At 41.5% G+C, this 23,002-nt stretch overlaps 2 protein-coding genes across 2 annotated transcripts in view; one reads left to right on the top strand and one right to left on the bottom strand.

The window, feature by feature from the left end:
• ero1a (endoplasmic reticulum oxidoreductase 1 alpha) overlaps positions 1 to 14,712 on the top strand; it is a 49,937-nt gene extending 35,225 nt beyond the window's left edge. The window contains exons 12-16 of the mRNA XM_062968682.1: positions 3,600 to 3,846; positions 6,062 to 6,131; positions 6,271 to 6,357; positions 9,441 to 9,574; positions 13,761 to 14,712. Of these exons, the coding sequence (XP_062824752.1) occupies positions 3,600 to 3,846; positions 6,062 to 6,131; positions 6,271 to 6,357; positions 9,441 to 9,574; positions 13,761 to 13,821 (599 nt within the window). The 3' untranslated portion in view covers positions 13,822 to 14,712. The remainder of the gene's footprint in view (positions 1 to 3,599; positions 3,847 to 6,061; positions 6,132 to 6,270; positions 6,358 to 9,440; positions 9,575 to 13,760) is intronic.
• Positions 14,713 to 14,714: 2 nt separating this feature from the next.
• The window catches only part of gpr137c (G protein-coupled receptor 137C), a 50,540-nt gene continuing 42,252 nt past the window's right edge, over positions 14,715 to 23,002 (bottom strand). The window contains exon 7 of the mRNA XM_062968681.1: positions 14,715 to 15,470. Coding sequence (XP_062824751.1) covers positions 15,383 to 15,470 — 88 coding nt within the window. The 3' untranslated portion in view covers positions 14,715 to 15,382. The remainder of the gene's footprint in view (positions 15,471 to 23,002) is intronic.

Raw genomic sequence — 23,002 nt, 5'->3', positions numbered from 1 at the left:
TCTCATGAAGCCTTTCCTTGATTTGACTCTACTGGGAGGAGGCTGATAGTCATGCAGTGGGTGGCTTTCACAATGTTCGACCTTTTTTCTCTCACAGTTAGCAGCAACTTCCCGTCGCACGTCAGGAGGGGCAATGCCAGCTAACTTGTAGAGTTTATCAACATAGAATCATAGAATCATAGAATAGTAGAGTTGGAAGAGACCTCATGGGCCATCCAGTCCAACCCCCTGCTAAGAAGCAGGAAATCACATTCAAAGCACCCCCGACAGATGGCCATCCAGCCTCTGCTTAAAAGCCTCCAAAGAAGGAGCCTCCACCACGGCCCCGGGGAGAGAGTTCCACTGTCGAACAGCCTTTCTCACAGTGAGGAAGTTCTTCCTGATGTTCAGGTGGAATCTCCTTTCCTGTAGTTTGAAGCCATTGTTCCGTGTCCTAGTCTGCAGGGCAGCAGAAAACAAGCTTGCTCCCTCCTCCCTATGACTTCCCTTCACGTATTTGTACATGGCTATCATGTCTCCTCTCAGCCTTCTCTTCTGCAGGCTAAACATGCCCAGCTCTTTAAGCCGCTCCTCATAGGGCTTGTTCTCCAGACCCTTAATCATTTTAGTCGCCCTCCTCTGGACGCTTTCCAGCTTGTCAACATCTCCCTTCAACTGTGATGCCCAAAATTGGACGCAGTGTGATTCCAGGTGTGGTCTGACCAAGGCAGAATAGAATAAGGGGGAGCAGGACTTCCCTGGATCTAGACGCTATTCCCCTCTTGATGCAGGCCAGAATCCCATTGGCTTTTTTAGCAGCCGCATCACATTGTTGGCTCATGTTTAACTTGTTCCCCACGAGGACTCCAAGGTCTTTTTCGCACACACTGCTGTCAAGCCAGGCATCGTCCCCCATTCTGTATCTTTGATTTCCATTTTTTCTGCTGAAGTGAAGTATCTTGCATTTGTCCCTGTTGAACTTCATTTTGTTAGTTTTGGCCCATCTCTCTAGTCTGTCAAGATCGTTTTGAATTCTGCTCCTGTCTTCTGGAGTGTTAGCTATCCCTCCCAGTTTGGTGTCGTCTGCAAACTTGATGATCGTGCCTTCTAACCCTTCGTCTAAGTCGTTAATAAAGATGTTGAACAGAACCGGGCCCAGGACGGAGCCTATCACAAAAAGCATGGAAAAGGTTTATGAAAATGCAAAAACTTTGTTTCTGGGGAAGGGACAACCTGCAGCCCATATTGCTTTAGTTTGTCAATGAATATCTCATAGAGTCTCAAATAATTTCAACGTAATTTGTGGCAGCCACAGAAATGAAGTTTCTGGAATAGAACAACTACAGTAGAGTCTCACTTATCCAACATTCTGGATTATCCAACGCATTTTTGTAGTCAATGTTTTCAATATATCATGATATTTTGGTGCTAAATTCGTAAATACAGTAATTACAGTAGAGTCTCACTTATCCAACATAAACGGGCCGGCAGAATGTTGGATAAGCAAATATGTTGGATAATAAGGAGGCATTAAGGAAAAGCCTATTAAACATCAAATAAGGTTATGATTTTACAAATTAAGCACCAAAACATCATGTTAGACAACAAATTTGGCAGAAAAAGTAGTACTATACGCAGTAATGCTATGTAGTAATTACTGTATTTATGAATTTAGCACCAAAATATCACGATATATTGAAAACATTGACTCCAAAAATGCGTTGGATAATCCAGAATGTTGGATAAGCGAGTGTTGGATAAGTGAGACTCTACTGTACTACATAGCATTACTGAATATTGAACTACTTTTTCTGTCAAATTTGTTGTATAACATGATGTTTTGGTGCTTAATTTGTAAAATCATAACCTAATTTGATTAATAGGCTTTCCTTGATGCCTCCTTATTATCCAACATATTCGCTTATCCAACATTCTGCCGGCCTGTTTATGTTGGATAAGTGAGACTCTACTGTACATATAGATCCATGTGTATATCTGTATCCATCTATATACATTATTTTACCTATTGATGCGTCAATGTAATTTTATTGGTATCTATTTTTATTTTGAAATTTACCAGTAGCTGCTTCATTTACCACCCTTGGCTTATACTCAGGTCAATTTTACCAGTTTTTGTGGTAAAATTAGCTGCCTCGGCTTATATTTGGGCTGGCTTATACTCGAGTATATACGGAGTAAAGACCGCACAAGTAAACAGGAAATAACACTTTCAAATGAGGAACAGATTTTTTTTCAAATTTTGTTACATAGTATTATCTGCCCTGCAAATTGAGGATACAGTAGAGTCTCACTTATCCAACGTTCTGGATTATCCAACACATTTTTGTAGTCAATGTTTTCAATATATCATGATATTTTGGGGCTAAATTCGTAAATACAGTAATTACTACATAGCATTACTGTGTAATGAACTACTTTTTCTGTCAAATTTGTTGTATAACATGATGTTTTGGTGCTTAATTTGTAAAATCATAACCTAATTTAATGTTTAATCGGGTTAAGATTCCTTAATCTCTCCTTATTATCCAACATATTCGCTTATCCAACGTTCTGCCGGCCCGTTTACGTTGGATAAGCGAGACTCTACTGTACTTTCAAAGTAAGGACTGCACAAATTAAACAGGAAATAACACTTCCAAACCAGGAACAGAATAATTGGAATTGCCACCCAGCACACCTTGTGGCTCTGAGGTCAGGGAGAAATTAAGGACATTTTAAGGTCAGGGAGCGGAGTGAGCGCCCGCTGTTAGCTCCAGCTTCTGCCAACCTAGCAGTTCGAAAACATGCCAATGTGAGTAGATCAATAGGTACCACTCCGAAAGGAAGGTAACGGCGCTCCATGCAGTCATGCCGGCCACATGACCTTGGAGGTGTCTACGGACAACGCCGGCTCTTTGGCTTAGAAAGGGAGATGAGCACCAACCCACAGAGTCAGACATGACTGGACTTAACGTTAAGGGAAAACCTTTACCTTTACTAAGGTCAGGCATCCTTTCCACACTCGTACCTCAATCCAAACCCCTCTCCTGATTACATAGAACGAAATGCAGTCTTCCAGATGTGACTATCCCAACTCCCATCTGCTCTAGTCATGATGTCCAGTGATGAGGAAGACAGGAGTTGTAGTCCAGCCTCTGGAGGGATGTATAGAATGACATGGGGTTTGCATTGGGCACATGCGCCATATGAATCCGAGTTCCTTTCTGTTAATGTGAGATTTGTGTATTGCTAGTGTTTAAATGAAATTTGTGTCTTTCCTGTATTGCATACTGATTGCATCATCCAGAGTGTAACATAGTCTGGAAAGAGTTAATTACTGAGAAGCTGTGTTGACCTTGATGTGTGGCTGGAACTGGGGAGTGTCCAGACACAAGTGTGTATGCATTGCTGATTGCATTCAGTTCTCTTCAGTTCTGTTTCTGTCTGCCTAGAGGGAGAGTCCTGTGTTTGTCTGCAAGTCTGTTTGTCTTTATTACTGCTTTCAGTAAAACTTGTATATAGTTTTACCATCGTCTCTGATGTCTCTTTGTTCAGCGTTCCACCGACTCCATCCAACTACTGCTGTGCTGCAAATTACTCTGACAATTTCCTCCCCGCAGACACCTGGGCTGAGAAGCAGTGGGGACACAACGTCACCGAGTTCCAGCAGCGCTTTGACGAAGTCCTGACTCAAGGGGAGGGTCCCCGGAGGCTGAAGAACCTCTACTTCATCTACCTGATCGAGTTGAGGGCCCTCTCCAAGGTCCTGCCCTTCTTCCAGCGCCCGGACTTCCAGCTCTTCACCGGGGACGCAGCGCAAGACGCAAAGACCAAGCAGCTCCTCCTGGAGATCCTACACTTGGCCAAGTAAGCGCCAAGTCCTACCGGCTGTTAGGAATGGTGGGAGTTGAAGTCCAAATCACCTGGAGGGAGGGCCCAAGTTGGCCCAGGCCTGGTTTAAACACTATGCTTGGAACATTTAAGACATATTTTCAGGAGCCTATTATCCATAAATATCTCCAATCTGTTGATGGCATGTTTTGCATGTCTGCACAGGGTGCCCTTTTGCCTTCCCGCCGAGGAAGTACCTATTGATCTACTCACTGCATGCTAGGTTGGCAGAAGCTAGTTCTGACAGTCGGGAGCTCACCCCGACTTGTAGCTTTGAACTGCCAACCCTCTGGTTGACAGATTTTGTGCAACTAGTGGTTTAACCCGCTGCGCTACCGCAGCCCATAATGTTGCACCTCAGCACCGGTTCACCTTGCTCTTAACACACACTCCACCACAGCAGGCTAGGTTTAAACAGTTTATTGATAAAAGATAGCAAAGTCTGAATAAAAAGCAGTAAAGAAGGCAAATATCCAAATGAAATGGCAGCCAGTAAAAGCAATATTCAAATGCAAAGGCAGTCAGTCAAAAAGGCTATAATCCAGAGGTAAAAGCAATTTGCAGAACATAGTCCCAAGTCTCTGATATAGCAAATTAGACCTGAAAAACAAGGCAACATGAACTTCAAAGTAAAATCCAAAACACAGGTTCCAGGCATGAACATAAACGAGAATCCTTTTCCATGAGCTTAGACAAGGCAGGAGATGTGCTTCCAAAAATCAACGTTGCTTCGTCTGAAATCTTTCCCTGTCTCTCCCGTATTTACCCATGTTCACAAGCCAAAAAAGCATTTCTCTGTCCTTGAGTTCCCATGTGTTTGCCAGCGATTCTAAGGGAATGTCTGGGACGATGAACCTTTAACCTTAACTTGTATCTCTATCTAAGGAAGCCTCCACTGAGTCGCTGCCAGAGACACCTGGAAATTGTTGATGTTCTAAATCCTGTGGAAGATCACCCTTATTATTAGTTTCTGTTTCCTCGCTAGCCTGCGGCCTCTCTGACAATTCAAAGCCAGAACCTTCAACATTTCCAGCATCAGAGCCTTCGAGATTTATCTCCTCAGCATTGCTTTAGTCAGCCTGCATAAACCCAAATCCCCCTTCATCATCAGACTGAACCACAACACATAAAACCTTTGTTATTATGTAGTCAGCAAATTCTATTTTGTAAAGCCATTGAATGGGGCTCTTTACATACATATACAACAGCATTCTTCACGGTCCAGTTTACACAACAATACATAGAAATGGGAAATACAACAGCATGGTCCAATCTAACTTTAGCATTCAGTGATTCATCTTTAGACTTTGAATCTTGTCTCATTTCTTCATAACTTGCCTCTTTCTGATTTCTTGGCCACAGTTTCTATTCTGATTAATGATCAACTCAAGGTGTAGAAAATCTTGAACTTAACCTGGGCCAGCAGGTCTGAAAAGGTGTATTTATACTCAAATTAATGCGGTTTGATCCACACTCAATGCCATGGAATCCTGGGAGTTGTAGTTTTACCAGTCTTAAGCCTTCTCTGCCAGAGATGGTGCCTCCCCAAACTACAACTCCCAGGATTTCATAGCACTGCACCATGGCAGTTAAAGTGGTGTCAAACTGCATCAAATTCTGCAGTGTGGATGCACCCTAAGTTTGGGGCCGGGCTGTGGCGCAGCTGGCTAGTAACCAGCTGCTATAAATCACTACTGACCGAGAGGGGTCATGAGTTTGAAGCCCGGGTCGGGTTAAGCCTCCGACCATTAATAGCCCCGGCTTGCTGTTGACCTATGCAGCCCCGAAAGACAGTTGCACCTGTCAATTAGGGAAATTTAGGGACGCTTTATGCGGGAGGCTAATTTACAACACCATAAAACTGCCAGCAAAACACGAGGAAAGGAATGAGGAAGTACAGCCACTACTGTACGGTGAAGCAACAGCTCCCCCTGTGGCCGGAATCGTGAAGCTGGAAAAATGTTAAAAATGCCTCTGAGTCTGTCTAATGTATGTTGTTTGTCTGTTGGCATTGAATGTTTGCCATATATGTGTTCATTGTAATCCGCCCTGAGTCCCCTTCGGGGTGAGAAGGGCGGAATATAAATATTGTAAATAATAAATAAATAAATCTCATTTACAATATACCCTTAATTCAGAGAACTTTAGTCTCCTGTTATAAATGACTTTTTTTTTTTGCTTTCTGCTTCAGATCTTTCCCTTTGCACTTTGATGAAAATTCCTTTTTTGCTGGAAAACAAAGAGAAGCTGCCAAATTGAAGGTAATATATTTTCCCAAGCCATGTTTTGGTGGTTCCTGTTTATACCCCAGCTATAACTGTTTTCACTCGTATATTGTACATTGTGTTGTAAATCCTCCCATGCTGTTACGTGTCTTTTTTTCCTTTGCATCCCTATCAGGAAGAAGTTAGGCTCCATTTTAGGAATATTTCAAGGATTATGGACTGCGTTGGGTGCATTAAGTGCCGCCTTTGGGGGAAGCTCCAGGTAAGTCGCACCTTTCCGAAATGTCACCATTTGTTATCCGTATTGTTTTATATTCTGATGTATTTGCTCCATGTCCTTAGTTTCAAATGTAGCAGAAATCAAGCTTGCAGCCTCCTCAATTTAATTGCCTTTAAAATATGTAAAAACTTTCTTCTCCGCCTTCTTTTCTCCAAGATAAACATCCCCAGCTCCCTACAAGGCTTTATCCCGACAAGGCTTGGTTTCCAGGCCTTTGACCATTTTGATCACTCTTCTCTGGACATGTTCTATCTTGTCTCTCTCCTTCTTGAATTATTTTGCCCAGAACTGGACACAGCGGTTTGGATAAAAGCATTAGCACACAATTTAAAATATACAAATATGCAAACATTAAAATAGAATTAAATATAAACAGTATTTTAAAAATTCACAGTTAAAATACACAGTGATTGAGTGGTGTCCCAAAAGGGTGACATAGCCCTGTGAAGCTATAGAGCAGGGGTCCTCAAACTTTTTAAGTGGAGGGCCGGTTCACGGTCCTTCAGATTCTTGAGGGGCCAGATTAGGATGAAATAGTCCAAAATTAGGATTGTTATTGTTGTGTGCCTTCAAGTCGTTTCAGACTTAGGTCAACCCTAAGTCTAAAGTTTAGGACAGAGGCCAGGTCAATGACCTTGGAGGACCTTAGTTTGGGGACCCCTGATCTAGATGATCTCATAAGACCATTGGTAAGGAAAGGGACCTTCAAAGGCCATATAGATGTTCTCATAAGACCATAGGTAAGTAAAGAGACCTCCAAAAACCATCTAGATGGTCTCATAAGACCATCTATAAGGAAGGGGACCTTCAAAGGCCATCTAGATGTTCTCATAAGACCATAGGTAAGTAAAGAGACCTCCAAAGACCATCTAGATGTTCTCATAAGACCATAGGTAAGTAAAGAGACCTCCAGAGACCACCTAGATGGTCTCATAAGACCATCGGTAAGGAAAGGGACCTTCAAAGGCCATCTAGATGTTCTCATAAGACCATAGGTAAGTAAAGAGACCTCCAAAGACCATCTAGATGGTCTCATAAGACCATTGGTAAGAAAAGGGACCTTCAAAGGCCATCTAGATGTTCTCATAAGACCATAGGTAAGTAAAGAGACCTCCAAAGACCATCTAGATGGTCTCATAAGACCATCGGTAAGGAAAGGGACCTTCAAAGGCCGTCTAGATGATATCATTAGGCCATCAGAAGACCATAGATAAGGAAAGGGACTCTCAAAGCCCATCTAGATAGTTTCATAAGGCCATAGGTAAGGAAAGAGGCCCCCAAAGGCCATCTGGACAATCTCATAAAACCATAGGTAAGGAAAGGGAACTTCAAAGTCCATCTAGATGTTTTCATAGGACCATAGGTAAGGAAAGTGACTTCCAAAAGCCATCTAGATGGTCTCATAAGGCCATAGGTAAGCAAAGAGACCTCCAAAGACCAGGTAGACTTAGGTCAACCCTAAGTCTAAAATTTAGGACAGGGGCCAGGTCAATGACCTTGGAGGGCCTTAGTTTGGGGACCCCTGCTATAGAGCTCCAGTTCTCTGTATTTGTTCTACCTTGTTTTAGATTCTCAAAATAAAGCTTTCTTTCTGAGAGCAAGACAAAGTTACTTTGCCGACCGTATCTCTAAAGCTGCACCTTTTAAGAGATTGGGGTGTGTGGTGCAGTTCTCCCTGTGAGAATTGAGCAAACAACTAGCTCCCGAAACCGTTCTTTGTAGGGAAGCACACTTTTCAGGCCTTTGACAAATTTTGTTGTGGTAGGTTGTGTTATAGAATGCAGTGAAACCAGTCTATAATCTCGTTTCTGCTCTCAATTGGGAAACAAGGCCAGACAACAATATACAAGGGTTGAATGAAAAGTAATGCCTCCACCTTCGTAACTCCTCAGCAGATGGCAGTCCTGGTCTGCGGCAGGTCCTGGCTTGTTCAGTAAACTCTACAGTTCCATTTGGTGGGAAGCCTTAGCATTGAATGGTTGTGTTGTTAAAGTGCGAAGTATGGAACCCTGTACAGACGGTCGGTCAATGCAACTTAAGCAACGTGCAGTCATTGAATTCTTGACAGCAGAAGGTGTCACCCCAAAGAAGATCCATCAGAGAAGGCAAGCTGTTTATGAAGATTGTGTTAATGTGAGTCCTGTGCATCATTGGGCGAGTACACCCAACCACTGAGTTTCACAAGCAAAAGGTTGACAGATTGATTCAGGATGATCGTCGTATCACTCAGAGAGAAATTTCAAGCATAATCGGCATTTCACAAAAAGGAGCCTCCGGTGGCCTAGGGGATAAAAGCCTTGTGACTTGAAGGTTGGGTTGCTGACCCGAAGGCTGGCAAGTTCGAATCCCACTCGAGGAGAGCACGGATAAGCTCCCTCTATCAGCTCCAGCTCCATGCGGGGACATGGAAGAAGCCTCCCACAAGGATGGTAAAACATCAAAACATCTGGGCGTCCCCTGGGCAACGTCCTTGCAGACGGCCAATTCTCTCACTCCAGAAGCAACTCCGGCTGCTCCTGACACAAAAAAAACAAAACAAAAAAACCCCCAAGAATGTGTGGGTCACATTATTGCTTTGCTTGGCTGTCGGAAGATCTGTGCACGATGGGTCCTGTGAGACGCCGGTTGCGGAAACAGAGTGTTGACTTTTTCTGTGACGGCTTCAGAAAACTTGTTCCTCGTTGGCAGAAATATATCCAATTGTCTGGTGATGATGTGGAAAAGTGAATAGTGGCCGTTAAAGAGCACATTCTAAGGATTATTTCTGCGTTTGATTTATTAAAATGCTCCCATCCAAACCCAAGTAACGAAGGCGGAGGCATTACTTTTCATTCAACCCTCGTATTTAAGGGAGGTCCTGTCATTTTCATCTGGCGCCTAAACAGGGGCATGAAACCTCCTCCTTCCATCAGCTGGTGTGTCTTCAGTAGAATACAGTGCATCCAACTTCGGCTGTCATCCGAAATATATCCCATCCTTAAAATTATTCCAGCTTTTGGAACGGCTTTTGGTGCTTGGACTCTCCATTCATGGATTGACGGACTCTGCTTCTTTTTTGCACACAGACTCAGGGTTTGGGAACGGCGTTGAAGATCCTTTTCTCCGAGCGACAGATCGAAAACCTGGCAGAAAAGGGCCCTTCGCCCAAATTCCAGCTGACGAGGCAGGAAATCGTGTCTCTCTTCAATGCGTTTGGAAGGTGAGTGCCGTCCGCCTGCAAATGGTCAAATCATAATGGTTGGAATCCTGTTGGGTGTTGTCGAGATGTGTTATGTTTCCCTATGGATGCAATTACACATTTTTATCTGTATTGAAGTAAAGGCAAGAAGGAAGCAAAACCTTCTGCTGGCTTTTAGAAAGAAAACAGGTCCAATTTTCCTCCTTTTGTGTCATAGAGTTGGATCATTCTGCAATGCAGGAAAAGCACAATCAAATCATACTTGATAGATTTATTTACTTACAATATTTATATTCCGCCCTTCTCACTCCGAAGGGGACTCAGGGAAGATCATAAAGTACATATACAAGGCAAACATTCAATGCTATTAGACAGGGGTCTCCAAACTAAGGCCCGGGGACCCTCCAAGGTAATTTACCTGGCCCTCGCCCTCATTTATAATATAATATTTTTATATCAGTTTTAATAATACAGTAGAGTCTCACTTATCCAAGCCTCTGGATAATCCAAGCCATTTTTGTAGTCAATGTTTTCAATATATCATGATATTTTGGTGCTAAATTCGTAAATACAGTAATTACAACATAACATTACTGCGTATTGAACTACTTTTTCTGTCAAATTTGTTGTATAACATGATGTTTTGGTGCTTAATTTGTAAAATCATAACCTAATTTGATGTTTAATAGGCTTTTCCTTAATCCCTCCTTATTATCCAAGATATTCGCTTATCCAAGCTTCTGCCGGCCCGTTTAGCTTGGATAAGTGAGACTCTACTGTATAATATATTGTATATACATATAATATTGATAATAATATTAACATTTTATATAATACTAGCTGTGCCCGGCCACGCGTTGCTGTGGCAAAGTATGGTGGGTATGGGAAATAAAGTATTGAGGAATTGGTGGTAGTTAAGGTAAAGGGTCCCCTGGGCTGAGTGGGTTGCTAGGAGACCAAGTGAACGGAGCTTAGCCTTCTAACTGGCAGCAATTGGATAAAAACCATTATTCCTCTCCCTCTAATTAGGACTTTATTTTTCTTTTCTTTTTGTTGTATCAACCTAGAGGCATGGATGAGGGGTTATGCTGTCAGTTTTCGAGGTTGTGGGGTGTTTACTTTTGTTGTTTTGTCCGCTGCCGTGATGCCATCACTCTTTTATATATATAGACAATACTAACAATAATATCATATAATAATATTAATTATATGTTATATATTACATATAATATTACAGTATAGTGGTATAGTTCAATATAGTATAATGCTAATATTGTGCTATGCTAATAATATGATATATTGTATGTACATACAACTGCTCTGAGTTCCCTTCGGGGTGAGAAGGGTGGGATAAATAAATGTAGTAAATAAATGTAGTAAATGATTTTGGACTTAAATAAATAATTCTGGACTTAGGCTCGCCCAAAGTCTGAAATGACTTGAAGACACACAACAACAACAACAACAATCCTAATTAACCTGACTATCTCATTGGCCAGAAGCAGGCCCACACTTCCTATTGAAATCCTGATAGGTTTATGTTGATTAAAATTATTTTCATTTTTAAATATTGTATTGTTCTTTCATTGTTATTGTTGTTGTTTTGCACTACAAATAAGATATGTGCAGTATGCATAGGAATTTGTTCGGGTTTTTCCCCCAAATGATAATTCGGCCCCTCAACAGTCTGAAGGATTGTGGACCGGCCCTCTGCTTTAAAAGTTTGAGGACCCCTGCCATTAGACATACGACATACAGACACAGACACAGAGGCAATTTAACATTTTCCAGCTTCCGGCTTCATGAGGGTATGCTTGATCCCGGACACAGGGGGAGCTGCCGCTTCACAGTCCACTTGTGACACCGAGTCCTTGATGGAGTACTTCCTCATTCCCTTCTGCATGCTGCTGAATGTTTTTATGGTGTTGTAAATTAGTTAAATTAGCCTCGCCGCATGAAGCAGTACCTAAATTTTCTATTTGACAGATGCACCTGTTTTTTGAGTTGCTTAGGTCAACAAGCTAGGCTATTAATGGTTGGGAGCTCAGTCTGACCAAGGTTGGCATCAAACTCATGACCTTTTGGTCAGTAGTGATTTATTGCAGCTGGCTACTAACCAGCTGCGTCACAGCCCGGCCTGTGGGGTCTATGAGATCTGGGCAAGAACTATTAAATTAGAAGGTGTTGTGGTTTTAGCTATATGAATAGGACTTTAATTGGTTTTCAGGGTTGTATATGTTTATTTTTAATGCTGCTCATGTTTATTCTATTTGTATATTTTTAGGTTTTACTGGTTGTATCATCAGCTGTTTTGCATGTCTTCTTTAAGAGAGATAAAATTGGGATATTATTACAGTAGGGTCTCACTTATCCAACATAAACGGGCCGGCAAAACGTTGGATAAGTGAAAATGTTGGATAATAAGAAGGGATTACATTGTGATGTTTTGGTGCTTAATTTGTAAAATCATGTTTTACAACAAATCGACAGAAAAAGCAGTTCAATACATGGTAATGTTATGTAGTAATTATTACTGTATATATGAATTTAGTACCAAAACATTGCCATGTATTGAAAACATATGACTACAAAAACAGTGACTACTAAAAGGCAGACTGCGTTGGATAATACAGAACATTGGATAAGAGGAGGTTGGATAAGTGAAACTAATAATAATAATAATAATAACAATAATAACAATTTCAGCACCTGCTCTGTGATTCTGTGTTCATCCCAGCAAATGTGGATTACTGGAAGTCGTATCAGTCACAAAGCAAAGCTGGGCTGTGGGGCAGGCTGGTTAGTAGCCAGCTGCAATAAATCACTATGACCAAGAGGTCATGAGTTCGAGGCCAGCCCGTGTTGGAGTCAGCACCCGACCATTAAAATTAAAAAATAGCCTAACTCGTTGTTGACCTAAGCAACCCAAAAGATAGCTGCATCTATCAAGTAGGAAATTTAGGCACCACTTATGAGGGGAGGCTAATTTAACTAATTTACGACACCATAAAAAAATCATCCAGTAGCGTTTGGAATGAGGAAGTATCCAAGGACTCGGCGTCACAGTGGATGATAAAGCAGCTGCTCCTCCTGTGGTCGAGCATACCCTCAGGAAGCTGAAGAATGTTAAATTGTCTCTGTGTCTGTCTCTGTCTTTGTCTCTATATTCATATGGCATTGAATGTTTGCCTTGTATGTTCCACCTGAAGATCCTGTTCACTCTGGGCAGACTGGGCAGACTGGGCAAACTGGTCTGGAACCTAGGCAAGAATCTGTACAGGAACCTGGGCCAGAACTGGGCAGGACTGGGCCCATAACCCAATGTCAGAGTGGCTTTGCTAGGCACACGCAGCAGAAGTCACTGGCGAGGAAGCTCTGGATAAATGACGACACTGCAGTCTTCAGTTTTCTATCAAAAGTTTACTTACGAATGGAAATCCACAAGACAATACACAGCTCTCACGCAGGCACACACGGGAAGGAGCAGAGATAGGAAGTAGAGGCTATTTATCTCATCCTCTGCTGTCTGATGCAATCCAAGCTTAACCCTTTACACACTGGTATAGTAGGCAGCACACAGTATATGATGCAATCCTCAGTACACATTGCACAACCATGACTCAATTACATTTAAACAACTCTATATACAATCATTCCCACTTCAACACATACTGTGTTTCCCTGAAAATAAGACAGTGTTAATTTTTGCTCCCAAAGGTGTACTAGGTCTTATTTTCAGGGGATGTCTTATTTTTCCATGAAGAAGAGCTCACATTTATTGTTGAACAACAAAATGAACATTTATTATATACTGTACAGTAGTTGTCATCACAAACCAGCATAACCAGACAAACTGTGAATCCTATCAAGAATTTCTTGTTACTACCATTATTTCCATGTACAACTGGTATGTACATTTACCAATCCTGCATGCTATGGTGTTCTGTTTGGCAGGCGCTGGGCATGCTTCCAAACAAAAACTTTTCTAGGTCTTACTTTCGGGGGAGGCCTTATATTTAGCAATGCAGCAAACTTCTACTAGGTCTTATTTTTCAGGGATGTCTTATTTTCGGGGAAACAGGGTACAAGGCAAAAGAAAGAAAGAAAGAAAGAAAGAAAGAAAGAAAGAAAGAAAGAAAGAAAGAAAGAAAGATAAATACTGTAAATAAAAAATAGATAAAAATAAGTTTCTCTCTCCTTGTTTCAGGATTTCAACCAGCATTAAAGAACTGGAGAATTTCAGAAACCTCTTGCGACCTCTACAATGAAAAAGATCGGTTCCCTTGTTGTGCACAGACGAGTCTCAGAGGCGTTTTCGGCCGACCTGAGCATCGGGATTTCCTCCGTTTTGGCAAGGAAGGCTTCCCAAATCCTGTGATGATCTCCAGCTTATAAGATGATGCTTAGTTTAGTGTCGGCTAAAATCCTCAGCCAAGTCTGACTTTCCAGGCAAATGGATCCGGCATCCTGTTTCCTTGAATCCCGATGTGGTCTTACTTGGCGGAAATCAACCCAGCTTTCACTGTTCTCAGGGAGTGCCTTCTGCTTAAAAATAGATTCAACGAAGCCCAGACTATCACGTGTTGCAATGATAGTGGTCCTCTGTTTTAGGGGGATTTGGGGGAACGCACCATTTGATGCTGACTTTGTGGCCAGTTTGTTGTATTTATTATGGCAGAACATCATTCACAAACCCCAAATTATGGGAATGACAGGCAGATGTCACAAAACCCACACAAAGTACAGGTTGAGCACCCCATATCCGGAATCCCAGAATCTTGAAATTGTCCATTGGAGTGGTTGCTTTTGGATGGTTCGGAATCTCCAAATTTATGCACCAAAAATTATTTAAAATATTGCTGATAAAATTACATGCAGGCATGGGCCAACTTGGGCCCTCCAGGTGTTTTGGACTTCAACTCCCACCATTCCTGACAGCCGGTAGGCTGTTAGGAATGGTGGGAGTTGAAGTCCAAAACATCTGGAGGGCCCAAGTTGGCTCATGCCTGCTGTAAGGTGTCTATTGTACAAATATGCAAATATAGATAAACCCAAATCCCAAACTTCTTTGGGTTCCCTTGACCCTCCAGCGTGACACTACGATCAGCTTCCTTAGAGAGGTATTCTCTTGGGTTAAAAATAAAGATATTTTTATTCCATTTTTATTTATTTATTTATTTACATCATTTATATTCCGCCCTTCTCACCCCGAAGAGGACTCAGGGCGGATCACATTACACATATAGGCAAACATTCAATGCCTTTTTAACACAGGACAAAGACAAACAAACATAGCTCCGAGCGGGCCTCGAACTTATGACCTCCTGGTCAGTGACTCATTGCTCTCCCGTCTGCGCCACAACCCCGGGCTTTTGCGGAGTTCTTCATCCCCTATCCCCAGAGAATGTGGAGGGTGGACTATATTTCAAAACTCGTCAGTTGGGGTCTTAATTGCAAGTTACGAGTCAGTCCAAGGTGGATGGGGAATTGCAGCCTGTCCTTGTCAGGTCTCACCTCAGCTCATCCGTCAGAGCACTCGGCAACGGCAAAAGTGGCACCGACAAAGAACGACAGCTCAGTCTATCTTATCTGCTGATCCCAGCGGTACTAAAGACTTTATTTTACAAGATATTTACAATGCTAATAACCAAAGCTGTCTGGACACATCTTGCCTCCGCAAGATCAAATCATGGAGTTTCTCTGTGTCTCTCTCAGTCTGTTATGAGTGCACCGAAGCACCTCCTCACATTCCACAGTCCATGACATATCTGTCAGAATGCAAAAGCTGGGGTCAGGGTGTGAGTTGGTGGGTTTCTTCAACACCATCGATCAACAGCTCCGGACCAGCACCCTGATGAATTGGTTATCTTCTACCCTCACCAATTCCTCCAGTGTCAGACTCAAAGACATCTGCAGGCTGAAGTTCAAACACTTATTTAATATTTACAAAGATATTTACAAAGCAGCAAAGTCCATCACTCGAAGCCGGCATTCTTTGGCTCGTCTTGTCTCTCACATTACAACAAGAGAGATAAGAAGGCACATTCCTTAGTCCAAAGGAAGTTCTGACCTCCAAGGCTGGAAATCATGTGTCATAGGTCACAGCAGGCTGTCAGTCAAACTGGCCTGCTAACTGTTTCATTGCTGAAACACACACTTGCAAAACAGCAGAAACACTTGATTTACATTTCATATACACACAACCAAAAATCCAACAATATCTTCCTGTCATGTAGTACAGAAGTCTTGGTCCTTTGCCCTTCTAGCAATCAATCAGGGCTCGCTGCAATTAACCTCTTGACTGCTGGAATGCTTGCCGGAACAATCCACACACTTAAACAGCAACAATGGATTAAATATTTCACTACAATACCACAAAAACAGTAACAGTCCTCATGACAGGTTACAACATTACTGAAAACACATCATAAGCATTCCAGACAGCAAACAAGTGTCTCCTAAACTAAGGATACCTCCTGGCAACAACAGCCAGGCTACCTCTATGCAAGTACAGTAGAGTCTCACTTATCCAAGCCTCACTTATCCAAGCCTCTGGATTATCCAAGCCTTTTTTGTAGTCAATGTTTTCAATATATCATGATATTTTGGTGCTAAATTCATAAATACAGTAATTACAACATAAGATTACTGCATATTGAACTACTTTTTCTGTCAAATTTGTTGCATAACATGATGTTTTGGTGCTTAATTTGTAAAATCGTAACCTAATTTAATGTTTAATAGGCTTTTCCTTAATCCCTCCTTATTATCCAAGATATTTGCTTATCAAAGCTTCTGCCAGCCTGTTTAGCTTGGATAAGTGAGACTCTACTGTACCCGCACTGATTGACTTTGTAGCTACCAAAGCTACTCAATGCTATTCAAGCTTGCTAATTGCAACATCCACACTTGCTTCAAATAGACAATGGATCTTTCTCCCACCCTGGACATTATTCCACAGGTATATATATACACTCCACTCGCCGTATTTCCAACAGACCTATGAAGATGCCAGCCACAGATGCAGGGTTTTTTTTAATCGTGTCAAATGTGACTTGAGAACATTCAACAAGTCACTTTTGGTGTGAGAGAATTGGCCATCTACAGAGATGTTACCCAGGGGTTGCTCAGATGTGTTACCATCCTGCTGGGAGGCTTCTCTCATGTCCCTGCAAGCTAGAGCTGATGGGCAGGAGCTCACCCTATCTCACGGATTTGATCCAGCAACCTTTAGGTCAACATCCCAACTTTCAGGTCAGCAGTTCAGCCGGCACAAGGGTTTAACCCATTGCACCATCTTTGCGGTACTAACAGATGCAGGTGAAATGCCAGGGGATAATGTTACTGCAACATGGCCATGCAGCCCAAAAAACTCGCAGCAACCCAGAAACATTATATAAAATATGAATATTAAAACATCTTTCTACAAAATACATATATTAAAATGCACAGAATAAGAGATGGACCCAAGAGCCTTTGTCCCATGCTGTGGACACAGCGTTTTTAAGGGGAATATCTTGTCTGGCTTCAGTTTCAATATGTTTTTCCTTATCCAGCCCATTACCTCCTCCAGGCATTCATTCAGAGACATGCTATGAGGGTTGAATGAAAAGTAATGCCTCCACCTTCGTAACTCTTCAGCAGATGGCGGTACTGGTATGCGGGAGGTCCTGGCTTGTTCAGTAGACTCTCCTCTACAGTTAGTTCCATTTGGTGGGAAGCCTTAGCATTGAACGGTTGTGTTGATAAAGTGCGAAGTGTGGAACCCTGCGCAGACGGTCGGTCAATGCGACTTAAACGTGTAGTCTTTGAATTCTTGACAGCAGAAGATGCCACCCCAAAGGAGATTCGTCAGAGAATGCAAGCTGTGTATGGCGATTGTGTTGATGTGAGTCCTGTGTGTCGTTGGGCGAATGAGTTTAAAGATGTTGAGGTGGGAACATCTGACTTGCGTGACAAACAAAGAGTTGGACGTCCTGTGACAGCAACCACCAAATTTCACAAGCAAAAGGTTGACAGATTGATTCAGGACGATCGTTGTATCACTCAGAGAGAAATTTCAAACATAATCGGCATTTCACAAGAACGTGTGGGTCACATTATTGCTTTGCTTGGCTATCGGAAGATCTGTGCACGAGGGGTACTCAGATGCTGAGGCCTGAAATGAAAGCGCACAGACTTTAAATTTGCCAGGAACTCCACTCACATTACGAGAATGAAGGTGACGCCTTTTTCCTTTTCTGTTGTCAAGAATTCAGTGACTGCACGTTGCTTAAGTCGCATTGACCCACCGTCTGTGCAGGGTTCCATACTTCGCACTTTAACAACACAGCCGTTTAATGCTAAGGCTTCCCACCAAATGGAACTGTAGAGGAGAGTCTACTGAACAAGCCAGGACCTGCCGCAGACCAGGACTGCCATCTGTTGAGGAGTTACGAAGGTGGAGGCATTACTTTTCATTCAACCCTCGTAACTGTGGTTTCAGTGGTTTGACCCCACTTTAGCTCCCATGATTTCATAGTAGGGCATCACAGGAGCTAAAGTGGGGTCAAACTACATGAATTCCACAGTGTAGATACACCCGTAGAGATTCATAGAGAAGTCATATGTTAGGGGGAAAAGTGTTTATAATCCCTATTTTTCCCCACTTTTGGGGGTGCCCTGTGCTCCTGACCCCAGCAAATGTAGAAGGAGGACTGTGAGACATAAATCACCAAGAACCGATGGCATGCCAAGGGAGCTGCTTCCATCGAAAGAGATAGAATTTACTCTTATTCAAAATAAAATCTGTCTACAAAACAATGGCAAACATACTAGAAATGCTGAAAACACATTCTGATTCCCCAGAAAGGGGTCACCAAACATTGCATTAATTTCCCATTCAAGCCAAATGATGCTCAGAATTTTAGAACAAAAATTTCTTCCACAGATGGAGAAAAACCAGATCTCCAAACTGGTTTTAGAAAAGGAAGAGACACTCGGAATCCTGTAGCACACATATGTTCGATAATGGAATAGATGATCAGGGCCGGGCTGTGGTGCAGCTGGTTAGTTCAAAGCCAGCCACATCGGATTGAGTGCCCGACCATTACAAATAGCCCAGCTCGTTGTTGACCTAAGCAACCCGAAAGACAGTTGCATCTGTCAAGTAGGAAATTTAGGTACCACTTATGCGGGGAGGATAATTTAACCAATTTATAACACCATAAAAATCGTCTTGCAGCATGTGGAAAGGAATGAGGAAGTAATCCATCAAGGACTCAGTGTCACAGTGGATGATGACACAGCAGCTCCCCCTGTGACCGGAACTGAGCATAACCTCATGGAGCCTGGAAGCTGGAACATGTTAAATTGCCTCTGTGTCTTTGTCTCAATGCCTAATGGCATTGAATGTTTGTCATGTATATGTACATTGTGATCTGCCCTGAGTCCCTTCAGGGTGAGAAAGACGGAATATAAATACTGTAAATAATAATAATAATAATAATAATAATAATAATAATAATAATAATAATAATAGAGCAATAAAGTCCTTAGTGCCACTGGGTTCAGCAGATAAGATCGACTGTGCTGTTGTTCTTTGTCGGTGCCACTTTCACCGTTGCTAAGTGGTCTGACAGATGAGCAGAAGTTGAGACCTGACTCATCAATCAGTCAGGGCACTGGTTCTCTGACAGATAACACTTAATAATAATAATAATAATAATAATAATAATAATAATAATAATAATAATAATAATGATGATGATGATGATGATGATGGGACCCTGAAGAAGGAGACAGAAGGCCTGATCCTTGCAGCCCAGGAGCAAGCCATCAGAACAAAGGCAATCAAGGCCAAGATTGAAAAATCAGCTGATGACCCAAAATGCAGACTGTGCAAGGAAACCGACGAAACCATTGATCATATCCTCAGCTGCTGTAAGAAAATTGCACAGACAGACTACAAACAGAGGCACAACTATGTGGCCCAAAGGATTCATTGGAACTTATGCCTCAAGTACCACCTCCCAGCAGCAAAGAACTGGTGGGATCACAAACCTGCAAAAGTATTGGAAAATGAGCACACAAAGATACTGTGGGACCTCCGAATCCAGACTGACAAAGTTCTGGAACACAACACAACACACCAGACATCACAGTTGTGGAAAATAAAAAGGTTTGGATCATTGATGTCGCCATCCCAGGTGACCGTCACATTGATGAAAAACAACAGGAAAAACTCAGCCGCTATCAGGACCTCAAGATTGAACTGCAAAGACTCTGGCAGAAACCAGTGCAGGTGGTCCCGGTGGTGATCGGTGCATTGCGTGCCATGCCAAAAGATCTCAGCCGGCATTTGGAAACAATAGACATTGACAAAATCACGATCTGCCAACTGCAAAAGGCCACCCAACTGGGATCTGCGCGCATCATCCGAAAACACATCACACAGACCTAGACACTTGGGAAGTGTTTGACTTGTGATTTTGTGAAACGAAATCCAGCATATCTATCTTGTTTGCTGTGTCATAATAAAATAATAATAATAATAATATTCCTGCTAAGTTTCTTTTCTCTTTCTTCCATTGCAGGCTTTCAACTAGCATTAGAGAATTGGAAAATTTCAGAAACATCTTGTGGGCTCAGCAGTGAAATGTCTTCTGAGAAAGATTGGTCTCAAAGGCATTTCCTGCAGGCTTGGGCATTAGACTTGTCCCTATTTCGACAATGAAGCAAAGCAAAGATCCTTCAATTCCACCGCTACAAACTTCACCTCTCTGCTTCCACTGAGATCCTCAGCCGAGTCCAAACTGCTTACTCTCCAACTGTTTAATCAAACCCTATGGTCCACCAATGTAGTCTTACTTAAGGGAGGATCTCATCTCATACTCATTTACTCTGTTTCTTTCCTGACAAATATTAGCCCTGCCTTCACTGTTCTCATTGTTTTCTGCTTATAAAATTTGATGAAGTATATGATGGATTTTGGCTCATGCTTTACAATGATTCACACTTGATTTGGGTGGTCCATTGTTTCCTGCTCACCTTTGTTTTATCAGGATTTGGTATTACAGTAGAGTCTCGCTTATCCAACATAAACGGGCCGGCAGAACGTTATATACCGTATATACTCGAGTATAAGCCGACCCGAATATAAGCCGAGGCACCTAATTTTACCAGAAACAAACTGGTAAAACATTGACTCCAGTATAAACCGAGATACCAATAAAATTACATCAATTGAGGCATCAGTAGTTTAAATGTTTTTGAATCTTTACATCAAACTGTAATTTAAGATATGACTGTTCAACTCTGATTAAACCATTATTTTCATCTTCAATGTAAATGTCCTTATGTATCCTTTTAAAAATAATAGAGTTAAATAATAAATGTAATAATAATAATAAATGCAGTAAAATAAATGTAATAATAAATAGAGTAAAATAATAAATGTATTAATAATAATAAAAATAGAGTAAAATAATAAATGTAATAATACAGTAGAGTCTCACTTATCCAAGCCTCACTTACCCAAGCTTCTGGATTATCCAAGCCATTTTTGTAGTCAATGTTTTCAATACATCGTGATATTTTGGTGCTAAATTTGTAAATACAGTAATTACAACATAACTTTACTGCATATTGAACTACTTTTTCTGTCAAATTTGTTGTAAAACATGATGTTTTGGTGCTTAATTTGTAAAATCATAACCTAATTTGATGTTTAATAGGCTTTTCCTTAATCCCTCCTTATTATCCAAGATATTCACTTATCCAAGCTTCTGCCGGCCCGTTTAGCTTGGATAAGTGAGACTCTACTGTAATAATAATAATAAATGCAGTAAAATAAATGTAATAATAAATAGAGTAAAACAATAAATGTATTAATAATAATAAAAATAGAGTAAAATAAATGTAAAAGTAACAATAATAGAGTAAATTAATAAATGTAATAATAATAATTAATAGAGTAAAATAATAAATGTAACAATACCAATAATAGAGAAAAATAATAAATATACCATATATACTTGAGTCTAAGCCGACCTGAATATAAGCCCACCAGGACCCTCACCCGAGTATAAGCCGAGGAGGTTTTTTTTAGTCATAAAAAAGGGCTGAAAAACTAGGCTTATACTCAAGTATATACAGTAAGTGAAAATGTTGGAAAATAAGGAGGGATTAAGGAAAAGCCTATTAAACATCAAACTAAGTTATGATTTTACAAATTAAGCACCAAAACATGTTTTACAACAAATCGACAGAAAAAGCCGTTCAATACACGGTAACGTTATGTAGTAATTGCTGTATTTACGAATTTAGCACCAAAACATTGCAATGTATTGAATGCAAAAACAGTGACTACTAAAAGGCAGACTGCGTTGGATAATACAGAACATTGGATAAGTGAAGGTTGGATAAGTGAGACTCTACTGTATTTGCAGGTTTCCAATGGGGCTGGTGATACATGGGCTGGGGATTCAGTGAAGATAAACATTAGAAGTAGTATTGTTCAGTTTTCGGTTTTATGAATGGACCCATTAGAAAAACGCACAAGGATGTTGGTAAACTACAACTCCCATCATCACCTCTAATTGCCCCTCTTTGATTGTGGGTGAACTGCAGCTCCCAACATCGTGGGTCAATTCCCCTCAAATTGCTCCATTAGTTGGAAGTTTAATAATAATAGTAATAATAATATTTTTGTACCTCGCCACCATCTCCCCAGAGGGTTCAGATCCATCGTTGCTTAGGTTCACAATGCTCTTTGACTGTGGGTGAACTACAACTCCCACCGTGCAGGGTCAATTCCCCTCAGGAATAGTGGAGTTGTAGTCCAACATCTGAAAGACCACATAAAAGGATATGGAGGGCTGGATTTGGCTCGCGGATATCGAGTATGACATATGTGGGTTGTGTTGGAAGGGATCTTGGTTGTATGGTGGTGTAGTTTGAGCATCATACACTCTCAGCCCAAAACAACATTGTGATACCGGGCTTAGCCCACTAGCTGCAGAAAATCCTGCTGATCAAACAGCCGGCAGTTTGAGCCTGAGTTGGGGTGAGCACCCACCATCAGCCCCAGCTCCCTTAGATTGAAAGCAGAAATGTGAAGATAAATAGGTAGGGAGGTAATAAATAGAGCCTTCAAGGACATTGATGGATGACAAAGCTCCTCGGCATGGAAGATGGAGCGACAGCACCTCCCAGTGTCCGGAGTCAAGCACAACCTCCAAGATACGAGAAGACGGGAAATGCCTTTACCTCTGTTGTGTATTGTCTGTCCTTGTTAATTTTATAACGGCACTGAATGCTCGCCATATGTGTGTTTTGCAATCTGCCCTGAGTCCCCTCGAGGAGATAGAGTGGTATATAAATAAAGTATATTATTATACGGTGCTGTAAGTCCAAAATGACTTGAAGGAATTCTGGCGGCTACTGAAAAAGGTCAAGGATAAAACCTGA

Source organism: Anolis carolinensis, chromosome 1, assembly GCF_035594765.1.
Source record: "Anolis carolinensis isolate JA03-04 chromosome 1, rAnoCar3.1.pri, whole genome shotgun sequence".
Taxonomy (NCBI): domain Eukaryota; kingdom Metazoa; phylum Chordata; class Lepidosauria; order Squamata; family Dactyloidae; genus Anolis; species Anolis carolinensis.
Note: the sequence above shows the minus strand (reverse complement) of the source record. Positions and strands in the feature narration are given on the sequence as shown.